The sequence below is a fragment of the Phascolarctos cinereus genome, unplaced genomic scaffold (assembly GCF_003287225.1).
Source record: "Phascolarctos cinereus isolate Bilbo 61053 unplaced genomic scaffold, phaCin_HiC Scaffold_3;HRSCAF=262, whole genome shotgun sequence".
Lineage (NCBI taxonomy): Eukaryota > Metazoa > Chordata > Mammalia > Diprotodontia > Phascolarctidae > Phascolarctos > Phascolarctos cinereus.
Window position 1 is genome coordinate 210,689,302 of NW_027555736.1, and position 24,039 is coordinate 210,713,340.

A 24,039-nucleotide genomic window follows, 5' to 3' on the forward strand; every position below is an offset into this window, starting at 1 on the left:
TAAGTGTTATGTGTCTGAGGCCGGATTCAAACTCAGGTCCTCCTGAATTCAGGGCTGGTGCTCTATCCACTGCACCACCTAGCTGCCTCTAGGAGTCTGTAGTCTTCACTAGGTTGTCATAAGGGTCCATGACACAAAAAAAGGTTAAGAACCCTAGATAGAGGCCATCCTTTTTTTTTTTTTAATTTCTTAAATGGGTAGGTTTTTATTACTGAAGCACGAAAAACTAAAGAAGTCAAATCTCAAATTCACCAGATCCAGAACTAGCTGACCGTGCTCCTTCATGCATCTTTTCTAGTTTGTAGAGATAACATATAATAATAACTGACACTTTTGCAACATTTTAAGGTTTGTGAAATGCTTTACATGCATTATTCCTTTTGAATCTCAAGCCTTATCAGAGAGGCAATAGAGGTTAGAGGATAGAGTCAGAGTCAGAAGACCTTGGTTTGAGTCCTACTTTTAACATATACTGGTTGTAGGTTATGGTCCTATATAGGTTGCTGAATCCTAGGCATCTTTTTCCTACTATTAAGTGCCAATCTATATTGGCAAGAGGGTGTTTTTTCATTGGAAATTCCCTATACCAATGTCCAATGGAAAAAAAAAGTCATTTAAGCCCTCACAATTACCAGAATTACAGAGGAGGAAACTGAGGAGAAGAGAAATGAAGTTACATTGCTCATCATCCCAAAACAAAGTATTCCTGGCTCAAAAGCTAGTGTCCTATAATATTGGGTTGTTAAATAAGAGAAGGAAGAAAAATTATGAACTTCATCTATATTGTATTGTGATTTATTTTGTTAAACATTTCCCAATTCCATTTTGGTTTGGTTCTATCATATAGGGGAATTTTATCATCTATCTCTGCTGTAGACCAGTGGCATCAAACTCAAATGGACACAGATCCTTGTAGGCTATGTGTTGACTTAAAAAATCACAAACAATACATTGTGTTGTTATTTGTTATGTTCAACATTTTAAATGGCATCAGTCATTGCTGAAGCTCTTAAAAATGGAGGAAGGTGGGGGGGCAGCTAGGTAACGCAGCTAGGTGACACAGGGATAGACCACCAGCCCTGAAGTCAGGAAGACCTGAGTTCAAATCCAGCCTCAGACCAGCCACTTGACACTTACTAGCTGTGTGACCCTGGGCAAGTCACTTAACCCCAATTGCCTAAAAATAATAATTTAAAAAATGGAGGAAGGTAGACCTCTGGACAAAGAGAATAATACTATTTTGTTCCTTAATTTAATTTCTTTGATTTCTTACACTTCTCTCTCTTTTTCATTAAAACACTAGGATATGGAAATATTGCTCCAAGCACTGAAGGAGGCAAAATCTTTTGTATTTTGTATGCCATCTTTGGAATTCCACTTTTTGGTTTCTTATTGGCGGGAATTGGAGACCAGCTTGGAACTATCTTTGGGAAAAGTATTGCAAGAGTGGAGCAGGTCTTCCGGGTAAGTACTGTTAGACCTATGGCCCAGTTACTTACTACCATGACAACTCTTTTATTCTCCACACCCAGAATCCAAAAGGAATTTTTAGTAACACATTATGTTTTTAATTGAGTAATTTAATTTTACGATTTTATCCTACAGGGTTACAGATGTTGCAATAGATGTACTGTGTTCATGACCCTGGAAGTTGAGTAATGACACATTCCAAGAAATGCTTTTGTAATGATCTGAATCTGACTCAGGCAGGTTTCTGGTAATTTTGGTATGATATTAGAATGAATTGAAAGTGGTAACACTTTTAATAACCAACAAAAAAGGAGGCTTCAACAAGGCTGCTTTGTTTAGCCCGGCCTCTTCTATATCTGAAAGGCATCTATTTGGTCAATAAAAGAATAAGATGATTCCCATGCCTGAGACATCAACCAAATCTGAAGGGCCCTGACACCTTCTGGGAGGGGCTTTTTACATCTTTTAGTTCCCTGGACAGTCAAATCTTAGAGACAGCATCCTTAACTTTTAAGAAAAGAACTAGCCTAACATGAATGGGGGTGGGGGAGGGATGTGAAGGAGCCTGAACCTATCACAGCCTTCTCACTAAGCAGTAATTCTGGGCACACAAAAGTGAGTACAATATTCATCTACCATTACAACTCCAGGAGGGAAGTGACTTTCTAAAGTGACAGGAAAAGTAGAATAGATCTTTTAGAATAAGATCATTCCCAGTGCCCCTCAAATCAGCCATGTAGGTGGTTGCCTGCCTTGCTTATGTGTAAGGTTAAATTTAATGAAAGAGTATCTATTCTATTTTCCATTATTAGCATAATTCTGGATTTCTTTTATTTATTTCTTTTCAATTTTTTTCTCCTTCTGTCCCTTCCCTGTTCCCTGAGATGGTAAGCAATCAGATATAGGTTATATATGTGTCATAATGTAAAACATTTCCATATTAGTAATTTTGTACAGAAAGACTTGAATTAAAAAAAAAAAGAAGGAAAGAAAGTGAAAAATAGTATGCTTCAGTCTTTACTTTAACAGTCTCAGTTTTTTCTCTGGAGGCCTATAGTATGTTTCATCATAAGTCCTTTGGTGTTTTCTTGGATCATTGTGTTGCTGAGAATAGTTAAGTCATTCACAGTTGTTCATATAACAATATTGCTGTTACTATGCATAATGTTCTCCTGGTTCTGTTTACTTTACTTTGCATCTGAAGTCCGTCTGCTCATTGTTTCTTATGGAACAATAGTATTCCATTACATTAATATACCACAACTTGTCCAGCCATTCCCCAATTGATGGACATCCCCTCAATTTCCAATTCTTGGCCACCTCAAAAAGAGCTGCTATAAATACTTTTGTACATGTGAGCCCTTTTCCCATTTTTATGATCTCTTAGGATACAGACCTAGTATTGGTATTGCTGGATGAAAGGGTATTAATAGTTTTATAGCCCTTTGGGCATAGTTCCAAATTGCTCTCCAGAATGGTTGGATCAATTCACAACTCCACCAACAATGCACCTGTGTTCCAATTTTCCCACATTCCCAACATTTCCCAACATTCCAACATTTATCATTTTCCTGTTTTGTCATGTTGACCAATCTGATAGATGTGGTGTGGTATCTCAGAGTTGTTTTAATTTACATTTCTCTAATCAATGATTCAGAGCATTTTTTTCAAATAACTATAGATAGCTTTAATTTCTTCATCTGAAAACTGCCTTTTCATATCTTTTGACCATTTATCAATTGGGGAATGACTTGTATTCTTATAAATTTTACTAGTTCTCTGTGTATTTTGGAAATAACACCTTTATCAGAGATACTCTGTGCCCTCTATTTTCAATTAGACAGTAGAACTCTATTCACTTCTAGAAAAGGGTATTTACTGAGAAGGTATAGAAAGAACATTAATTATAAAACATTCCTTCCCAACTTAGGGGCAGTCTCCCCTTAGATACACAAGGTCCCTGGGAGAATGGCTCATACTTCAAGTACAGTAAGAATGAGCCGTGTGTAGAAAACATGGCCAAGGGATAAAGGAATACATTCCCAATTCCTGGCCCTGGAAATATTTTTCTCTCTTTATGATGTTATCTTGAGGTTCTTCTTGGATGGGGGGCTCTCTGCTGGGCTTTGAGGTGTATTTTTAGACTCCAAAGTCAGATTTTCTTTCGGTAATGAGGGATCACGATTCTTGAAGTGGATACTGTCCTCAGAGTATTGCCTTCCCACTTCTGTCCACAGGGTACTTCCTCTGTCATTGACTTTCATAGATCTGGTCACAGGGCATTCCCATCTCAGAATGTAATTCACCTCAGTGGATCCAGCTGGTTAACAGGGGAATTAGGCCTAGAAGAACCCAGGTGTTCTGATTCCTGCATCTTATTCTTTTCACTACACCAATGCAACAGGATTATAAGGAGCTGTCCGGCCAATTCTTTGTTCACAAGGTTCCCCACCTCCTCTGAAGGACAAAACCCTTACTCCTAAACTTCCTTTTGGGGCTTCAAAAAACATTCCATTTCTCCTTGATCAAGGCTCTGAGGACTTCTCTCAGGCCTGAGTTTTTAAATAGTTGTCTTTCTAGTCTTGTAAGCTTCTTACCCCAGGCAAGTTAAGGCTCTTGAACCAATTAGCCCCTAGCCTTGAGCTGGATTTCTTTTAAACACATCCTTTCTTGTATTTACCCAAGATTTTAAAATTACCTCAGATATTGACAAGAATCCATCAGTGGTCTGGTGCTGAGTGGTTGTTCATTCTGACTAGAGTTTTCTACAACCAAATATAGTTTTCCGATAGCAGCATACAACGAATGTGCTGAAATGCTATATTTTTTCCCCCGAGACATTGTTGCTAGAGTTTAGGGCCTTGTCTTATTTTTAGAAATAACTGCAGACAGTTTCTTTAAATGGCCCAATCTCTACAGATTGAACTTGCTTTGGAATTTGATGCTGAGCACAAATTTTTGGTTTAGTGTGCCATCCATTCATGTTTCATTTGAGCAGTATGGAGAATTGGCTTAAAAAAAAAACCAGCCTCAAAATATTTGCCCAGAAAGTGCTGCTTGCCCTTATCAGGAATGCACCTAGTCTCTGCAGCGGTCACTGTAGAGCTCAACTTAAAAGCATTCTCATTGATGTTCACAGCTTCCTAAATTAGAGATGGTGACACCATCTTTAAGAGTCTTTTTGAACTCCTTTGAAACACCTCTTTGTCAAATAATAGCACTCATAAATCATCTTGAACTTGTTAAATGTATCATTGTAGCCAAATGCCCAGAAAACCAGAGTCCTAAATGGAAGAAATTAAACATCTCAACTGGTTCCACCATTTTTTCCCCTTTTCACTTAGTTGTTCCAGGTCTCATGTTTTCCTCAGTTAGTTGGCACATAAAATAAGGCATTAGATTTAAAGTCAGGAGGATCTGAGTTCAAATTTGATCCCAAATACTTACAAGATGTAAGATCTTGGACAGGTATGTAAACTCTGTCTATTTCAGTTTTCTGAGCTGTAAAAAACAGAAACAGAAATAAAAAAATGGCAATAATAAGAGCACTTACCTTCCAGGGTTGTTGTTAGTATTGAATGAGAAAATATTTGTGAAGTGCTTAGCACAGTGCCTGGCACATACAAGGTGCTTAATAAATGCTTGTTGTTTCCTTCTTCCTTGTAAAAATAAAGAGTGTAGATAACTTCTAAGATCCCTTTCAGGTTTTAAAATAATTTTTCTGTATAAGAGAACAGATGATTAAACAATACATTTATTCAGTCAACTAATTAGCATTTATTAAACACTTACCATGTGTCAGGCACTATACTAAGTTCTTGGAATAAAAATTCAATAGGTAAAACAATTCCTACTCTTAAGGAATTATGAGTCTGCTTTTTTCCCTGTGAATATTGTATGTAGTATATCCTGTAGTGTATTTTTGAAGACAAAAGAATAGCTAGTACTAATTATCTCTTTCTCCTTAATCCCAAGCAACTCAAAATATCTAGTTCAACTGATGTTTGATATGGAGCTTTACAATCCAGCATTTCATTTTGGCAGTAACTGGTCCATCCTAATCAAAATGAAGTTTTACGGAAAGACCTGAATTAATTACAAGGATGAGGCTTTCTCGTAATCTCAAACTGGTTTTGCTAATATAAATAAAACATATTTACTTGTAAAATGCTTGAGCATTATGTTAGAAAGTGAGGTGATTAGCATTTGGAGAGAACCAATGGAATACTTCCTGCACATAAAGAATCAATTAACTTATATATACTCATTGCATGTGGAATTCTGATAGGAAAAAGTGAGACCCAATACTTTTCACTAAATGGGTTAAAATCTATAATAATGCCTTTATGTAACATTTTAAGGTTTATAGAATGTTCCCTTCACAAATGTCTTTCAGAAGTATGTAGTGCAGGTATTATAATCCCCCCCTTTAGAGAGATGGTGAAACTGAGGCTTAGGAAAGTTACTTAGTTGCAGTCAGACAGCTAGTAAATGTTATTGGGAGGACTTGAGGGAAAGTTTCTCCATTATTCGTAAATTTTTGTATAACTAGTAAGTGTCAGGGCCAAGGCTTGAACCAGAGTTCTTTGACTTCAAATTCAGGACTTTTCTCACTACATGATGCTATCCCCTCTCCCTACCACACATGTGTGTGAAGGCAAATAACAACTGAGTAACATATAAAACCCTACTCATCTCCACCTCTTATATTTCTCATCTTCCTTCAAAACTCACCTAACGTGCCACCTTTTATATAAAGCCTTTCCTAATCCCTTTAATAAATCCTTCCCTTCCCTCTGATTACCTGGTATTCACTTTGTGTGGAGAGCTTGTGCGGGGTAACAGATACAGAGCTGGCCCTCAAGATACAAAGACCTGGTTTGAATGACACTTGTGGCTGGGCAGATCATTTCATGATTTTTCAGTGCTCCAATGGAAACAGATCCTTGTGGGCTGCATATTGACTTTGAAAACCACAAATCAACATTATCTTTATTGTATTTTCATTTATTTTGTTAAACATTCCCCAACTCCATTCTAATTTGGTTCCACCATATTGGGGAGTTTTATCACTCACCCCTTCTCTAGACCAGTGGTGGCAAACTCAAATAGAAAATGGGTCTCCAATCCATACATAAGGATTCTGTGCAGCATACTAACTTGGTTTTAAGATGTAATGTTATCATTTGGTTATGTTTCTAGACATTTACGAATTACATTTTAATATAATTGAGGCCTCACTCAGGAATCCACATGACCTATGGGCCATAGTGTTTGACACCTCTGCTGTAGACAAGTCTCTAAAACTGTAAGCTAGAGGGATGATATCTACCTCCCTTAGTAGAAAGAATTTCTTCACCTGGGAGTTTCCTATACCAGTAAATTCATAGGTCCAGCCCCTATCCCTTAAACTTCATGGCCTTTTTATCTACTTTCATGTTTTCCTCAATAGAATTCATCCTCCTTGAGAGCTGGGACTATTTCATTTTTGCCCTTGTATTCTTACCTCTTAGCATGGGCCTGGAACATAATAGGTACTTAATAAATGCGTGTTGATTGGTTGAGTGGATCTTCACAAGCTCGTGATAATTGATTTTACATCTTGCAAAAGGGTGGAAGAAGGTTTAGGTTCCACCTGGTCAGCAGTTGAAGTAAGAAGAAGGCATTGACTTCACTGGGAAATCTTATCTCAGGAAAGGAGGGATTGACCTAGAGGAAATGTGAAATAGAGCTACCAGGTGTGTTTTGGGATAATTCAAGGTTTTGTCTTTGCAACCCTGGCCAACCTGCTTCTGGTTTTAAGGAACAGCCCAGGGAGGTCAAAGTGCCTGCACCACAGAACACTGTTATTGAAAACTATTTCCTCATCTACCTTCTTTTCTTGTCACAAAACCACAGAATGCCAGGATTAGAGATCATTTAGTTCGACCATTCTCCTTTTACAGAGTAGGAAGTTGAATCCTAGTAAGGGGGAAATGGCTTGTCCAAAGCCATAAAATTAGGTAGTGTGTCTAGCACCAAGATTTTCTGTCCAATCGCCCCTACTAGTCCTCAGTTTTTTGCTCGTTACTTTGTTTTTGGTCTAGACCTGGGGTTTCCTCATTACACAGACCTAGCAGTTCTCCTGAAACTTATGGTCTTAGAGGTTGAGTGACTCACACAGCTAGTATATGTTAGAAGCAGGACTTGAAATCAGGTCTTTCTACCTCCAAGGCTTGCCTTTTATCCACTGTGTCATTGATATCGACTTCTTAATACTGAGTATGAGTCTGGAATACAGCTGCTGCTGTCAGTGGTGATTTATTCTGCTTAACATACCCTTGGGAACTTTTTGTTGAAATTCATGATTATATCATAGAAGTTATCAAAATAAGGATCCCTAAACTTCCTGGGAAAATATAAACACTTCATCTAAAGAAGGGTCATGTGATGGAGTGCTGTTTGGCACCAACTAATGCTTTAGTTTTGAATCCTTTCGACTTCATATGCGGATCATCACATGCTATGGAAGCCCAACAGAACTGGATAGTATTCTTTCCTGGGCTCATCTGCTGACCATCATTGGGCTTTGGATTGGATTCAGTAGCAGCTGTGCACTTCTTCACAGTGATCAGAGAAGCTATTTCAACTGTTTCTCATGAAATCAAGGGATACCTTTTTTTTCTTCTTCTATTTCTCAAGGACGAGGAATAGATGTTTACTTGCTGTTTGAGCCAAAGGACTGGGTGTGGCTGACTAATGTGATGATGATGATGATGATAGATAATAATAACAATGATAAATCATACCAGACTTATTGGTGCCATACTTATTTTGAGACTTCAGAATTAGCCAGCTCCTTAAGGATGGTGACAAAATTCCAATCTGTTACTAATTGTCAATTAGTGTATTAATCATTCTGTTCTCTAAGGGGTAGTAGGTGCTGGATGCCAAAGATGCTCTAAGGGCTGGGCTCTATACTAGGCATACTTGACATGGAAAAGCATGGGTAGAGGGGAAGCTAAGTGGAGCAGTGGATAAAGCACCAGGCCCTGGAGTCACAAGGACCTGAGTTCAAATCTGGCCTCAGACACTTAACACTTACTAGCTGTGTGACCTTGGGCAAGTCATTTAACCCCACTGCCTAGCCAAAAAAAGAAAAAAAAAGGATGGGTATGCGAAGAAGACTGGAACTTTGAAAGAATCTTTAGTTTCTTCACATGTGCCTCTGGACTGGCACACACGAATGAAGGAGTTAACCTAAATTAATTATTGTTTCATGGAAATAAAATCTTTCTTTTAGAAAGAAGGTGTTGTTTTCAGTTCTATGTGTATAAATTCAGCTGCTAGTTCCCATTAGCACTAAGACTATGAACCTTACACCCAAATAGGCATTGGGTACATGTTGGTAGGCTGAATTTGTAGACTGAAAGATAACTGACTTTCAGTGGTGAAGGAAAAAAAGAAATATCAGTAGTCATTTTTGCAAAATATCTATAACTACTTGAAGAAACATATATATATATACATACTGTATATGTATATGTGTGTATATATGTAATATTTATATATAAGTAATTAAAATATAGAGTTATAAAATTCTGAAGGATACCATAATATAATTAGAGTTAAATAATAGCTTGACTGTTTTCATGATGGTCAGAGAGAACCGTAGCTCTAATTTAAGGAACTGTCTTCTTAATTAACCAGTCAGTCAGCAAGCATTTATTAAGCACTGTGCTAATGTTCTGGGAGTACAGAGGCAAAACAAAATCATCCTTTCCTTCAAAGAACTTGAATTCTATCAGGGAAACAACACATTAAAAAATATGAAACACATACAAGAAAATTTCTAGTGGAGAAAAAGGCACTAGAAGCTGGTGGAGGATTAGGAGAGGAATCACTCAGGAATTGCATTTTTACTGAGCATTAGAGGAGGTTAGGAATTCAAAAGGTAGAGGTGAGGGAGTGCATTCCAGATATAGGGGACAGCCTGAGCAAAAGCATGGAGGAGGTAGATGAAGAGGACCTGTGTTCAAATTCTGCTTCTGATGTTACTATTTGGGTAAATTTGGGCAAAACAGTTAATCTCCTTATTTTCCTCATCTAGAAACTGAAGGGGTTGGACTAAGTGATTTTGAAAGTATCTTCTATCTTTATGTAAAGGATGCTCCAGTGCTATGGATCCTATGAGTGAGGAGCAGCACATAGGTTAGTTTGACTTCTAGAATGTGTGAAGGTAGTAATGTGTATTAAATCTGGAAAGGAAGGCAGGAGTCAGATTCCTGGACCTTCCCATGGACTATGTGGCTCTATGTCTTATTGCTCTTCAGTTCTTGTCCTTTTTTTTTGGCCCTTGGATCCTGGGTTCCCAGCAGTGCTGATCTCTTTTTTATTTTGCACGCACTTACCCTGCTGTCACTGCCTCCAGATTGTTCAGATCCATCTGGTGTCAGCCACATGTAAGTCAACATTGCCCAGTCCCCTGAGGCTTATATGCTGCCATAACATTCTGCTCATGTTATGCTAAATCACTTCCTCCATAGCATGTGCATCAAGGTGTTGCTGCCACAGGTTCCTCTCTTAAAATGAGACCACTTGGGCTAACATGTGGGTAGTCAACATATTTCCTACTTTTTTGTTAGATCTGCAGCTCAGCTCAGCCTCAGCCAGTGCACAAAAAGGATGTTCATGTAACTGTGAAAAGCTTCCAATTGGCCCATCCCAATCAGTGGTTCCCAGTCTTGTCTTCTACCTATGCTAGGGCAGTTAAATTCCATTCATCTCCTCCCTGCCTCAGAGTTCACTTCCAGGACCTCTCCACCACCCTCAGCACCTCCCACTGAGACTTTTTGGTAGAGAGGGGAAATATTCACACTCATGTTCCAGTTACCATCATCTATCATCTATCCTCCTAGTGCCAGGCCATAAAATTTGCCCTGAACCTTAGGGAGCCTCAAGAAAGCATTAAAATACTAGAGGAGGAAGGAATAAAGTTAGTAGCCAAAGCCACACAACTGCACAGGTTCCTGTTATATTATACGCATTTTTAGTCAAAACTACTCTAAATTATTGTAGTGATGTTATCAGGGGCCAAATAATAGGCTTCAGATGGTAGAATCTTTCTTTTGCATTTAGGTTTAAACTATAGCTACAAAAATGGACTGCAGAAAATCCTGTGATGTCAAGCCATACAATGGTTTCCAGGGTTGAAATCAAGGGTAGTGATAGTCAGAGAGGTGATATTTTTGCTTCTTTCTTTCATTCTTTCCAACAAAATAAAATGTCTTGCCACTCTATAAGCCTCCAGTTGAAAGGCTTGGTTCTCTGTGACACTTTTCCTTCTTCATCCAGGACCCCAGTTATTTCACCCTTCTTACTTGGGGCTTACTTCACTCTCAGACAGGTCCTTAAAAGTAATTTAGAGGCTGGGATCTCTTTTAAGTGGACATAAGCTCATTTTGTAATCATTATAAGAAATTTCTGGAGACTTGGTTGTGAGGCACACTTTTAAAAAACCTAATTACTTTCACTAGCCTCCATCCCTTCTACGAGGATATGATCTCAGCCCAGCCCCAAATTTAGCTACACAGGAAGTAATCTAATATTGCTATTATCTTCTCTTTATAGCTTTATCTTTAATGACTGATTAGTAATGCACATTTGATGTTTTGTTCTAAAGGCTAAGATAGTTGCAAGTGGTTTTGTTGGTCTTTAAAAGGAGTCTCCCCGACTCTTCTCTAAGAGCTGACCTAAAACAGAACTGGGAATTGTACAACTTGCCCTTCCATCAAAACATTTAATTGGGAGGGATGGCATTTTCAGGATGGCCCTACTAGACCTTTCTTTCATTAGTGACAATTTTGCACTGAAGGAACAGTCTAGATACAGGATCCTTGCCTTGGGGTGAGCCACTGAGTTAGTTTAGAGCAGCTAGGTGGCATAGTACATAGACTTTTAGATTTGGAATCAGGAAGTCCTAAGTTCAGGTCTTGACTAAGTTCAAGTATCCTGCCAGATACTAGCTATGTGACCCTGGGCAAATCACTTAACCCTATTAGCCTCAGTTTTCTCATCCATAAAATGGGTATGATAATAATAGCACCTACCTCACAAGGCTGTTGCAAAGATCAAGTGAGATAACATATAAAGTGCTTTGCAAAGCTTGAAGTGTGATATTATTGCTAGACCTTATTATTAGCATTTGCAGGAGTGAGTTGCAGGGGTGGGGAACCTGTGGCCTTGTGGTCCCCACCACCTGTGGGGAACACGTGGTCCTCTAGGTCCTCAAGTACGGCCCTTTGACTGAATCCAAAACTTCACAGAACGAATCCCCTTAATAAAAGGTTTTGTTCTGTAAAACTTGGACTCAGTCAAAGGCTGCACCCAGGGACCCGGAAAGCCATATGTGGCCTCAAGGCTACAGGTTCCTCACCCCTGGTTTAGTGGAATACTGACTTTAGTAGAGACCCTTCAATGTCGTTACCTGTCCAGTAAGAGATTGGAGTGAGGCTAGATTGAAATTTTCATACTTTATAGTATCTTAAGAGCTTGAAAGGACCTTAGAGTGATAATCCATAGGGTAATTCCATCTGCAGCATCCATGATAGTTGGCTAGTTACCCTTTCCTTGAACATTTTTAGTAATGCAGCCCTCAACACCTCAGTAATCTCAGGAGGACATGTTCTGTTGATGAGATGAGATTTCTAGAAAGTTCTTCCTTACATTAAACTAAAATCTGCTTCTTATACCCATTGATCTTCAGTATGCTCTTTAAGGCACACAGAATTAGTCTTCTGTCTTTGTCACATGATCACCTTCATGTAGTTAAATAAAGCTTACATATCCGCTCTAAGCTTTCTCTCATCCAGGTTCAACAACCCCAATTTCTTCAACCTATCCGCATGGGACATGGCATTAAGACCCCTCCTATTCCACCTCCGTGTGGGCTCCAGTTTGTCAATGTCCCTTTTCAAATGTAACATACAAGAGAGAATACAGCACTAAGAGTGTGGTTTGATCAGCACAAAGAATAGTGAGATAATTATCCTTCTTGACTAGAATACACTCCCTTGTTGCTGCCTGTAGTAATTTTTCTCTTACTTCCAGGTCCATGTATTAGCTCATTTTTTTCCCCCTTAATTTTGCACCACTCCCCTTTAGGTATCTGGTAGTTCAGCCAAACTGACTGTTAGCTGTTCTTTGACTTCCTTCTGTAGGAGTCCCAAGGATACCTTCCATTCTTGTAATGGACAACTTCAACACCTGTTGAAATCCATTTCTCCCTTCCACGTTCCAGATCAGCTATCACCTCCTTTATAAAAGCTTTCCCTAATTTTCCTAGTTGAAAATAATCTCTGTGTCCTCAAATTCTTCATTCTTAAACAATTTTTCGTGCATTATACTTTTTGTGTGTACACATTATTGTTCTTGTTATTCGCCCTTCAGTTTCAAAGAGGACCAGTGACATAGTTGCACAAAGTCATCAGCCTCACTCTCTTTTCCAGAGTTGTCTAAGTCCAGTGGCAAGACAAAAGTCAAGACAACTTATATGTTGTACCCTCTCTTTTTTGATCATAGGTATCTTTAATAGAATAAATGGCAAAGCCAGGCTTCAAACCCATATCCTCTGACTTCAAATCTAACAAACTTGAAGAGTTTCAAATAACTAAGGGTTCAAATAAACAGTTCTTTTTACTAATAACATATTCCAATAACTCCAGATAAAAGTGGTTCCCAAGGTAGTTAAAAAGTAGTAAAAGTCACTGGGAAAGAGGTTAAAAGCAGTTGGCAAAGAGATACCCTGAGGTTTCAAGTGCTCTCTACCATACTTTAAAAACTTCTTTTACATTCTTCTTTCCCAGGGGGCCCACAGTTGTGTCCCAGATCAGTTTGCCTGGGAGTAAAGTGAACTCATTCTGGCCCAAGTCTGTATCACAGTGTGTTTATTCACAGCAATCCTAGCAGGTATTGGGGGAGGGTAAGGGGTTAAATCACATTGTCCCCATTCTGCCAGTATCCTGGCCCTCACTAGCACTTATCATATATATATATATATATATATATATATATATAATTTGTATATGTGTAACATACTTTACTAGGCTATAGGCTCTGGAAAGGCTAGAACTATGTAATGTAAATTTTGTATTTCCCTCATGCCAGCTTAGTTCTCTGCAGGCACTGAGTTCTTAACATGTTAATATGTTTGTTAAAATGACTCTAGTTGTATCTCTCATTTATTTTTTCCTTCTCTCCACTGACACAGGTACAGAGACATAGCTTAGACCTCGTGACTTCATGACTCTGGCTATTACAATAACCTTCTAACTAGTCTCACTTTCTCAATTTTCTCCCAATTCCAATACTTCCTCCACCGAGATGCCATACAAAATAGTGTGTCAGACATTTAAAGAGCTTTGTAACCTGAATCCACTCTATCTTTCCAATCTCTTTGCTCTTTCTTGCCCTCCACAAACTCTATGATCCAACTATGCTAGCTTATTTATTCCTTCTCATACATGACGCTTCATCTCCCATCTTGGTCCCTTTGCACTGGCTAGAAGACTCCCCCCTTTTCACCTCCACCTTCTTAGCTTCTTTGGCTTCCTTCAAGATTCATCTCAAATCCTATCTGCTAGAGGAGGTCTTTCCTGGGTTTTCCAGTTATTAGTACCTTCCCCTTTGAGATTACCTTCCATGTACTCTTGTATGGAACTGGTTTTTGTTGTATTCTTTGTCAGAACAGGAGCTCCTTGAGGGCAGAGTCTATGTTTGCCTTGATTTGTATCTCTAGCACTTAGCATAGTGACTGACTATAATCTATTTTCCTATCATGACTTTCAAATTAGTAAATATCCTTTTCTCCATTTTGTCCTTAGGCATTGTGTCAAATTAGATGCTTAATACGCAAATGTACCATGAAGCAGGCACATGCTTGACCTTTGTCTTTCATCTTTTCTGCTCACGAGCAGTAAGAAGGAATTGCCAGTTAGACATTCTATATTTTCCATTCGTCTGCCTAATCTCCATACTTTATGTGCTCTATCTCATGTTGAAAACAGAGAATAGAGTTGGACAGTATAATTTTCATAGCTGGAATATTCTTTGCAATTGAAGTAATTCCTCATATTATTAGGAAACAATTTCATTTCGTTGGATTAAGGAGGCAAAAGAGTACTGGCTTTGGAGTCAGAGGACATGAGTTCAAGTTCCAGGCCTGGTATTACTGCCTGTGTGACCGTAGGCAAGGCACTTAACATTCTAGAGACTCAGCTTTCCCATTTCTTGAATGAGGGTTTTGGACTAGATGGCTTCTGTGGTCCCTGCCAGGTCTAGATATGTGATCTTGTGATATATCTAGAAATTGGCTCATTTTTCTCCCTTATTTTGACTGTGGGGATCTAAAATTTAAATGCATAGACACCAAGATTGAAATTTCCTATGAAGGAAACAAAATAGGTATAAACTGAAGGTTCACTTTTGAGAGAGATTTCAATTCTACTTCCCTTCAAGGACCATTTAGTAACCTGAATATAAACTCCTGGTTTTACTGGTCTTCATTTAGTTTCCTGCCATTCCCAAATAGCCCCCCGAGAGCTATTTTAACAACCGCTTCTGCTTTGGTTGCCTTGACTAAGTAAAAAAAAAAAAACCAAACAAACAACAAAAAAAGCCAAAAAACAAAAAAGACCCCAACTCTGTGGATGTTATTTGTATTGTAAAAAATAAAAAATAAAAAAAGCAGCCATTACTGCAGTATAAATGGGTGTGGAGAAATATTTGCTGCACCTTCCAGAACATGCTAATCATGCCTTGATAATTGGCAACTGTCTTTTGTGTCTTCTAAATAAAGTTTTTGAAGCTCTTCCAGCTGACCTTTGACTTCTGGACCCTATATTGCTCCTCATTAATCATATAGTGAAGCAGCCCAGAGTAGCAGAAAGAATATTTAGTGGAAGAGTCAGGAGGCCTGGGTTTAAATCATGAGCAGAACCGTAACTGGGGCTTTGACCACAGGACTGTGACCCAGGATACTAGCATTGGGGATGGTATGTGGCACCCCATCTATGGCAATCTGGAGACTACCATTCATGCACCTCAAAATTGAAAGAGTTTACCATCCCTGCAACTTGTATTGATAGCCTTTGGTCAACTGCATTGAAAAGCACAGTTCTTTTTCTCCCCATCAGACTGTCCTCTGTATCATTACTGGAGTTGTCTTTGTCCCAGGTTATAAAAAAAATTGATAGTTATAGCCTGAGTAAAGCATGGTTCTGCCACTAAAACTACCTACAAAGCTGTAGTCCAGTATTTTAACTTATATGGGATTTGGCTTTGTCATATGTAAAATGGAAGAGTTGGGTCTAGATAATGTCAATTAGGGTCCATTGCTAGAACTTAAAGACTTCAAAGAAGAATTAAAGTCAGTCATTGATCAATCAATTAAATCAATTAATTAGCATTTATTAAGTACTTACCGAGTGTCAAATACTGTGCCAGTAAATGAGGATATGAATACAAAAGCACAATGGTAATTGCATTCAAGGAGCATACTTCTGTTGGGGGAGAGACCTTGTACATATGTGAGTATATATCAAAGAAGAAAAAGTAATTTTAGTCTATGGAGGAAATGACAACTTCGGAGATCAGGAAGCACCTCTGTGGTAAGAGCAAGATTTGCTATATGGCCTAGGTTAGTTTTTCCTTAAAATGCACTAAAACTATCAGCAAGACTTAACTGGCTCAGGGAACTAGGGCTCAGGCAGTTGTTGCTGCTTCCTGGTGACCTAAATTCAATTAAATAGGCCCTCAAAGAAGCAGGAATTACTTTTCCTCAGCTGTCCTATCAACATGGCCAACACTGTCTGAGAAGCGCTGCTAAATTGTATTATTGTTATAACTTGGCTGAATATCCTTTTTTTCTTTCTACATTTAAATTATTTAAGTTGACTTCCTTTTGTTAACTGTTAGATGATCTCCAAGCAGTTAGATAGCACAGTGGATAGAATGCCATGCCTGGAGTTAGGAAGCCTTATCTTCCTGAGTTCAAATCTGGCCTCAGATTCTTATTAGCTGACCCTGGGCAATCATTTAGCCCTGTTTGCCTAAGTTTCCTCAACTGTAAAATGAGCTGGAGAAGGAAATGTCAAAGCACTTCAGTATCTTTGCCAAGAAAACTCCAAATGGCTTCAAAGAAGAGTCAAACATGACTGAATGATTGAACATCAAGATGGTCTATAAGTGTCCCGTTTTATTACAGTCCTAACCTGAAGCATCAAAATGGCTTGCTGTTTGAGCTTAGTTTTCAAGGAAGCTAGGAGGTAGAAATAAGGGAGAAATGCATTCTAGCCATGTGAGAGCAGATTGGGAGATGTTTCCTGGATAGCATTTAGGCTATGAAAGGAGGAGGGAACAGAGACCACCATGATAGTTCTTTAAGAAGCTGCTTTCTGGACTTGGTGCATGGGAGTGCGGGAATGTAAAAGTACTTTAAATCATTCTAGAAGAAACTTGTTCAGCTTCCTTATAGATATACATTAAAAACTGGACAATATAATATCAAGTAAGACTTTGTGTAGTAAGCTATTTACCTGACTGTTGTTTTAATGAATGTAAGTAGTTCTGATACAAATTAATAAATTCTCAAATGGAAAAAAACAAAACAAAACAAACTCTAGTGACTTCTCTTGGGTTCATTTGGTCTTGTAAGCACTCCAGCATCAGGACAGCTCCCCCATGCCGGAGAGTGCCAGGTATTTGACAAGAATACTGCTGTATTACCCAGGAAGGTCAAATTGTGTTTCCCTTTCTGATGTCACAAGTAGAGATGTGCACCAATCATCAAGGTTACATGAAATATAAAAGTTTCTAGCCTGGCAGATTCCAGAAAAGAGACAGGGTGCTAGGCAAGAGAAGAAAGAAGGTGTGGTTAGGGAAGAGGCAGCTTGTTAGAGAAACCAGAGTTTTGTTTTGTTTTGTTTTTTCTTTCTGGATTATGATGATGTCTACTATATCTTCGGGCTTGAAAATTATATGGTTCTAAGTGGTTCTGTACTCTCTTATAGTAGATAGTTTTGAAAGTCTGTTGTAGCTGTGAACTTGGATGGTTTAAGCCCTGAAAAGCAACCATTAAAAACAAAACCAAACCCAGACTACTCAAAACCAACAGGCAAGAGCCAACTGGAGAGAGAATTAACAAAGATTCTAAGTTTAAAGGTCGCTTGGAAGGTTGAGCTGGCTGGTCTAAGTGATGTTTGTCAGCCATGGACTTAGTTCCAGGCAGCTTGGTATAATGGAGAGATCCAGCAAGACCTGGGTTCACGTCTCACCTCTGACATGTACTGGTGACATTTCCCTCAGTCAGCCATCGAATTTCTCAGTGCTCTAGGCAGCTCTCCAGATTATAGATGCTAATAATGGAAGAAAGGTTTTCTTCATTAGCTAGCTCCCTATATCAACAAAAATCATAGGCCCAGTCCCTATACCTACAGAGGCACATAGAGTCCCTTAGGCAGAGAAACGGGACAGTGACCCAGATGACTGGCGATCATTTCTCTTGACAATTATTTGAAGTCGACTCCAAAGTCTTTGAAAGAACGTCAGGTAAATGAGTTATTAAGCATGTTTGGTTTTGTTCCAAAGGATGTGACTAGGAGCAATAGGGGGAAATTAGATTTAGTAAGATATAGATTATACGTAAGAAAAAGCTGAAAAACTTCCTAACAGAGATATGCTAAGGTAGAATGGGGACAATTGTTTTCCTCTTTTAAAAAAATCTTTATTTTCATTTTATTTTTATCTTTAATTAAACCTTCTTTAACTTTAGTTAAAATTAGTTCAGAAATTGAATTAAGTTTATTATCCAGTGCTTAACAGAGTGCTTGACACATAGTAGGTGCTTAAGAAATATTGATTGAGCTTAATAAATATCAATAGAATGTGTAAATGAAAACAAAAAGAGACTTTACATGATACTTTTTATATAAACTTTTGTTATCCACAGTTTTTTCCCCACTAGGTATAGCTTGTTTTATTTTTAGATAATTAAAATTTAACATGGTATTTCCAACCCTGTCTTGCCTGTCTGTGTCCCCTTCTCAACTTTCTTTCTTCCAAGGGAAGGAAACAAGTATTTATTAAGTGCCTACTATGTGCCTGGCACTGGACTCAGTGCTTTTCAAATGTTATCTCATTTGACTCTTACAACAACCCTGGGCCCTCATTGCCTCTTACAACAGACTCCGAATTAGCCTTCCTGTCTCAAGTCTCTAATTACTCTAGACATTCTCCATACTACTTCTAAAGCAATTTTCTTTAAAGGCAGGTATGACTATGTATCTCCCCACTCAATCAATTCCAGTGGCTTCCTGTTGCTTCTAGGATAAAAATCTAAACTCTCCATAGTCTTACCCCAACCTGTCTTTTCAGTGTCATTGAATCTTACTTCCCCTTCACACATTCTATGACTTAGGTACACTGGCTTACTTATTTCACACAACACTCTATCTAACATCTTCTTGCCTTTACAATGGACATTTTACATGCATAAGGAGAGAATAAGCATTTATGAAGCACCCACCATGTTCCAGGCACTGTGCTAAACATTTTGCAAATATTATCTCATTTGATCCTCAATAACCCTGGGAGACAGGTGCTGTTATTATCCCCATTTTACAGTTAAGGAAACTGAGGTTGACAGAGGTTAAGTGACTTGCCCAGGGTCACACAGTTAGGAAATGCCTCAGAATTTGCACTTTGGTCTTCCTGACTCTAGGCCCAGTGCTCTATACACTGCACCATGTAGCTATAGCTGCCTTTATAGCAGAATAATATTTTATTACATTTATGTACCATAATTTTTTCAGCTCTTTCCTAATAGATGGGCACTGCTTTGTTTCTAGTTCTTTGCTACAAAAAGGTTCTTCAATAATTATTTTGTACATGTCGACCCTTTCCCTCTTTCTTTGTTTTCTTTAGACTATAAGCCTTATAGTGGTATTGTATGGAGTCAGAGTATGAACGATTTCATGAATTTGGGGGAAAAGTTCAAATTGTTTTCCAGAATTGTTGAGCTATTTTATAGTTCTACCAACTAATGATTATTATTATTGTCATCATCATCATCATCAACAACAATAGTTGTCATTTATAGAGACCTTTAAGATTTGCAAAGTGGTTTACATAACATTCATTATCTTATTTGATCCTAATAACAACCATCTGGGGTAGATGCTCTTACTCTCTCCCTTTAACACGTGAGGGAACTGAGACCGAGAGAGGTTAAATGACTTGTTTAGGATCACACCGTACATAGCTGAGGTAGAATCTAACTCTTCCTGACTTTAGGTCCAGCACTTTATCAACTGTCCCTACAAACTGCTCCACTGTGCCTGCACTCCCATAGTCTCTTCAACAATTGTGATTTTCCTTATGCTAGTTTTGCCAATCCTATGGGTATGAGGTAGAACTTTTCATTTCTATTTTTTATTATTGATGATTTGTAATATTTTTCTCATGGTTGTTGATAGCTTCCCTTTCTTTTAGAACTATCTTTTCATATCCTTTCACCATTTATTTATTTGGGAATGGCTCTTATTTTTATGTATTGTATAAACTTCTTTTATATCTTGGACAGCTGATCTGTATCAGAGAAATTTGATGCAAAGATTTTTTTTTCCAGTTAACAGACGACCTAATTCTAACTGTATTAATTTTGTTTATGTAGAAACTTTTCAGTTTCACACAAAGTTGTTTATTTTATGTTGTGTGATCTTATCTACCCATCGTTTGGCCAAGAACTCTTTCCCATCTATGGTTATTAAAATTATCTCCCTCTTTCCTTGTCTAATTTGTTTATAATATCACCTTTGATATCTACATCTTATATATACTTGGAGCTTTTTGTAGTGTAAGGCATGAGAGTTTAGTCCAAACTTAATTTCTGCCCAACTGCATTATAGCTTTTCCAAGAATTTTTGTCTAATGGAGAATCTTAAATAGGTTATTGGTGTCCTTAGGTCTGTTGAACTTTACGTTGCTGTGTTCTGTTACTTCTGGGTTGTGTTCTGTTCTACTAACCAATTTTTATATTGCTTTACCAGGGTTTTCTAAGTAAACCCTTCTGTCATTTGTAAAAAATTGACAATTTAGTTTCCTTTTTATCTTTGTATATTTTCTCAATTTATTTATTTTTGTCTTATTGTTATAGCTAGCATTTCTTGAATTATATCAAATAATAGTGATGACAGAGGAATTCTCAATTTATCCCATTCTTACTGGAAAGGCCTCTAGCATTTCTCTGTTATAGATAGTGATAGCTCTTGGATTTAGGTAGATATTATTTATTCTATTTAGGAATGGTCCATTATGGTCCAATGGTCCCTAAATGGACCATTCATTCTTGTACTTTTTAATGTTTTAACATAAGGTAGCATTGTATTTTGTCAAAATTTTTCTACGTTTATTACTTTAATCAAGTAATTTTTGTTGTTTATTATTAATATTATGTTCATGGTTTCCCTAGTATTGAACCAAGCTGCATTCTTGGTAGACTTGTCATAGTGTGTAATTTTCTTAATGCGATGTTCTAATTTTTTCATTACTATTTATTGCATATTTTTGCATTTATGCTCACTAGGGATAGTGACCTATTATTTTCTTTGCTTTAGATCTCCCTGGTTTAGGTATCTGAAACTAAGCCTCATAGCCAGAGTTTAGTAGACTCTCTTTTCCTGTTTTTGAAATAAATTGTGTAACATTGAGATTAATTGTTCTTTGTGTCTTGGATAAAATTTATTTGTAAAACTCTTTGTTCTTGGGTTTTTTTTTCTTTGGGCATTCCTTTATGGCTTGACCAATTTCTTTTTCTCAGATTGAGTTGTTATCTATTTCTCGTTCTATATATTTATGCAAATATTAATCCCTTTCATCTACTTTAAAAATAGATTTATTGATATATTTTGTTGTTACATTAACTAGATTTCCCCATTTCCTTCCTCCTTTTGTCTCCCAGAAACCAATCTCTTATAACAAAGAATTTTTTTAATAAAAGAAAAAGAGGAAGACAGAAAATTCCTTAAAAACAATCAACACTTAAGATAAAACCTGAGATTTTATGCAATGTCCCATCCCTGTTGACCCTAATTCTTTGTGACCAAGTTTGTTTATGATTTTGTAACATCCAATTTTGATTATTTTGTGGTTGTTGTTTTTTCCATGTACGTTGTTGTAGTAATTTTCTGTATAATTTTCCTGGCCCTGCTTCTGTCACTTTGGATCTGAACAACAAAAAATTTCACATCTATTTTGTATAAGCCTACATACATAGCCACATTTACTCTCAGGAAATTATAAGGACCCAGAGTGTGCCTGTGACTAGCACTTAATAAATACTTGTCAATTCATTGAATGATTGCCTTTTGAGTATAGTTTCAAATTGCTTTCCAGAATGCTTAGACCAATCCATAGCTTTGCCAACAGTGTATTAGTGCATCTGTCCTCTTATAGCCCCTCGAACTATTGCTAATGTAATCTTTTGCTATTTCCAACAATCTGATATGTGTGACATGTAATTTTAGTGTTGTTTCAAAGTACATTTCTTTTATTAATGATCTGGAACATTTTTCATGTGGTTGCTGATAGCTTAGATTTCTTTATTTGAAAACTGAGTATTCATACTCTTTGACGGCTTATCTACTGGGGAATTTCTTATTCATGTATATGTATATGTATTTGTGGCAACTTCTCATATAACTTGGAAATCAGACCCTTATCAGAATATGTGTAGATTATTTTCACAAACATTTTGTATACATGGGAAAGTGGGTACATGGGTTGTGCCAAATTCAATTAAATAAGAGTTATCTGTCAGGATTTGGGGGATGTAGGGAAGAGGAATTCATGATGATTTAGTAATGCCATATACCAACATCTATATAAAACTGTTTGGGTAATTTTGAATTATGAATTTAATGTAAGAGTTTTAAGAGCACTTACATATTTTATTAGTATTATAAAGTCCTTTTTAATGGGCAGATCATTTCCATCTACTCTCAACCCTTTAACCATAGCTTTTCAAGGCTAGTTTGGTTCCTCCACAATGCACTGATTTAATGGAATAATAATCCTTTCCTCTTTTATAAAACTCTTTACTGGAAAGTCAAAAGGTTCTTTACATTTATCATGTAAGCCTTCTGACACTTCTATGAGCCAAACAAATAATAGCACATCTGTTTTAGTTATTAGTCTATCACTGAAAGAGCAAGATATTTGTTCAGAGTTTCTCTGATGATCAGTGGCACAGCTAGTATAAAACCTAGCTATAATTTCCTTTGAAAACATTAACATTTATTTGTAAATCAGGTTAGTCGTTCCATAGAATCATAGAATTTTGCAATTAGAATTTTTTTTCTTTAGTTACAACCCATACATGAATCATACATCTCATCTAACATCTCTGGAAAGTGCTCAGCAAGGCTTTGCTTAAGGCCCTCCAATGACCAAGAACTCATCTCCCACTTTGTTATGCTTTGAGACAAATACAATTATTAGTGTTGTGTTGAATGGAAACACACTCGCCTGTAACTTCAACTTACGGCTCTGAATTCTGTCCTCTGCAGAACAGGTATAATCCCCCTTCCAAATGACTAACCTTCAAATATTTGAAGAATGTTATCATGTTTCCCCTGTAACACTTCTCTGGGATAGACATGCCTGGTTTCTTCATTTGATCTTCCAAAGGTATGCTTTTGAGCACCGTCACAATTCTGATAATCCTAATGACACACTTACCTTGTTAATTTATATTCTAAAAAGCATACATCCATTGCTATTTGTGTAGCAGTGGTCAACTGAAAATGCACAATTAATAGCTCAGAGAAGTTAAATGGTAATGTGGATGATACAACCAATTCACTTGGAGAAATAATGGTATGAAATTATGATTTAAAAAAAACCTTTTATTTTTATTTTCAGTTCCATATTCTCTCCTTCCCTCCACCTTTTCTCCACCAATTGAGAAGACAAGAAATATAACAGCAGTCATAAAAAAAAATTTTTTGATATGCCATTATAAAGGATATACTGTAGAGTCCTTAGGTTCTGATTGGCCCCCTGAACTGAAAGAACACTGGGTTGAGAGTCAGAGAATTGGCCCTACCATTGACTACTAGCATGACCTTGCACAAGTTACGTTGGACTTCAATTTTTCTACTGTAAAATAAAGGGGCTGAGCTAGATGACCTCAGAGGTCTCTTCTAGCTCAAAATCTGTGACCTCACAATCCATGCTTCTATAAATGTATTCCATACCAAAGACACTTTCCCAAATTGAAGTAAGTTAAGGCCAAATGTATTTCAGACAAAAGTAAATGTAGACTACATTAATTTTTTTGGGGGGAAAATAGCATAGATACTTGGTTTTTCTGAAATTGGCAGCATAGCTGCACATTATGAGCTTTTGACTTGAATTTTTTTTGTTTTATTGTTTGGAAGATTATTGTCTAATTTTAATTTGCTTTAAGTGAAAATTATTAGCACCTCCTCTAACCTGTCCTATTACTATTATCTGTATTTCATATCTGGTACATAT

The 24,039-nt window shown here is 37.3% G+C and overlaps 1 protein-coding gene across 1 annotated transcript in view; it reads left to right on the top strand.

Annotated features, from left to right (window-relative positions):
- KCNK10 (potassium two pore domain channel subfamily K member 10) overlaps positions 1-24,039 on the top strand; it is a 184,966-nt gene that overhangs the window by 113,425 nt on the left and 47,502 nt on the right. Inside the window, exon 4 of the mRNA XM_021000330.2 lies at positions 1,304-1,464. Coding sequence (XP_020855989.1) covers positions 1,304-1,464 — 161 coding nt within the window. The remainder of the gene's footprint in view (positions 1-1,303; positions 1,465-24,039) is intronic.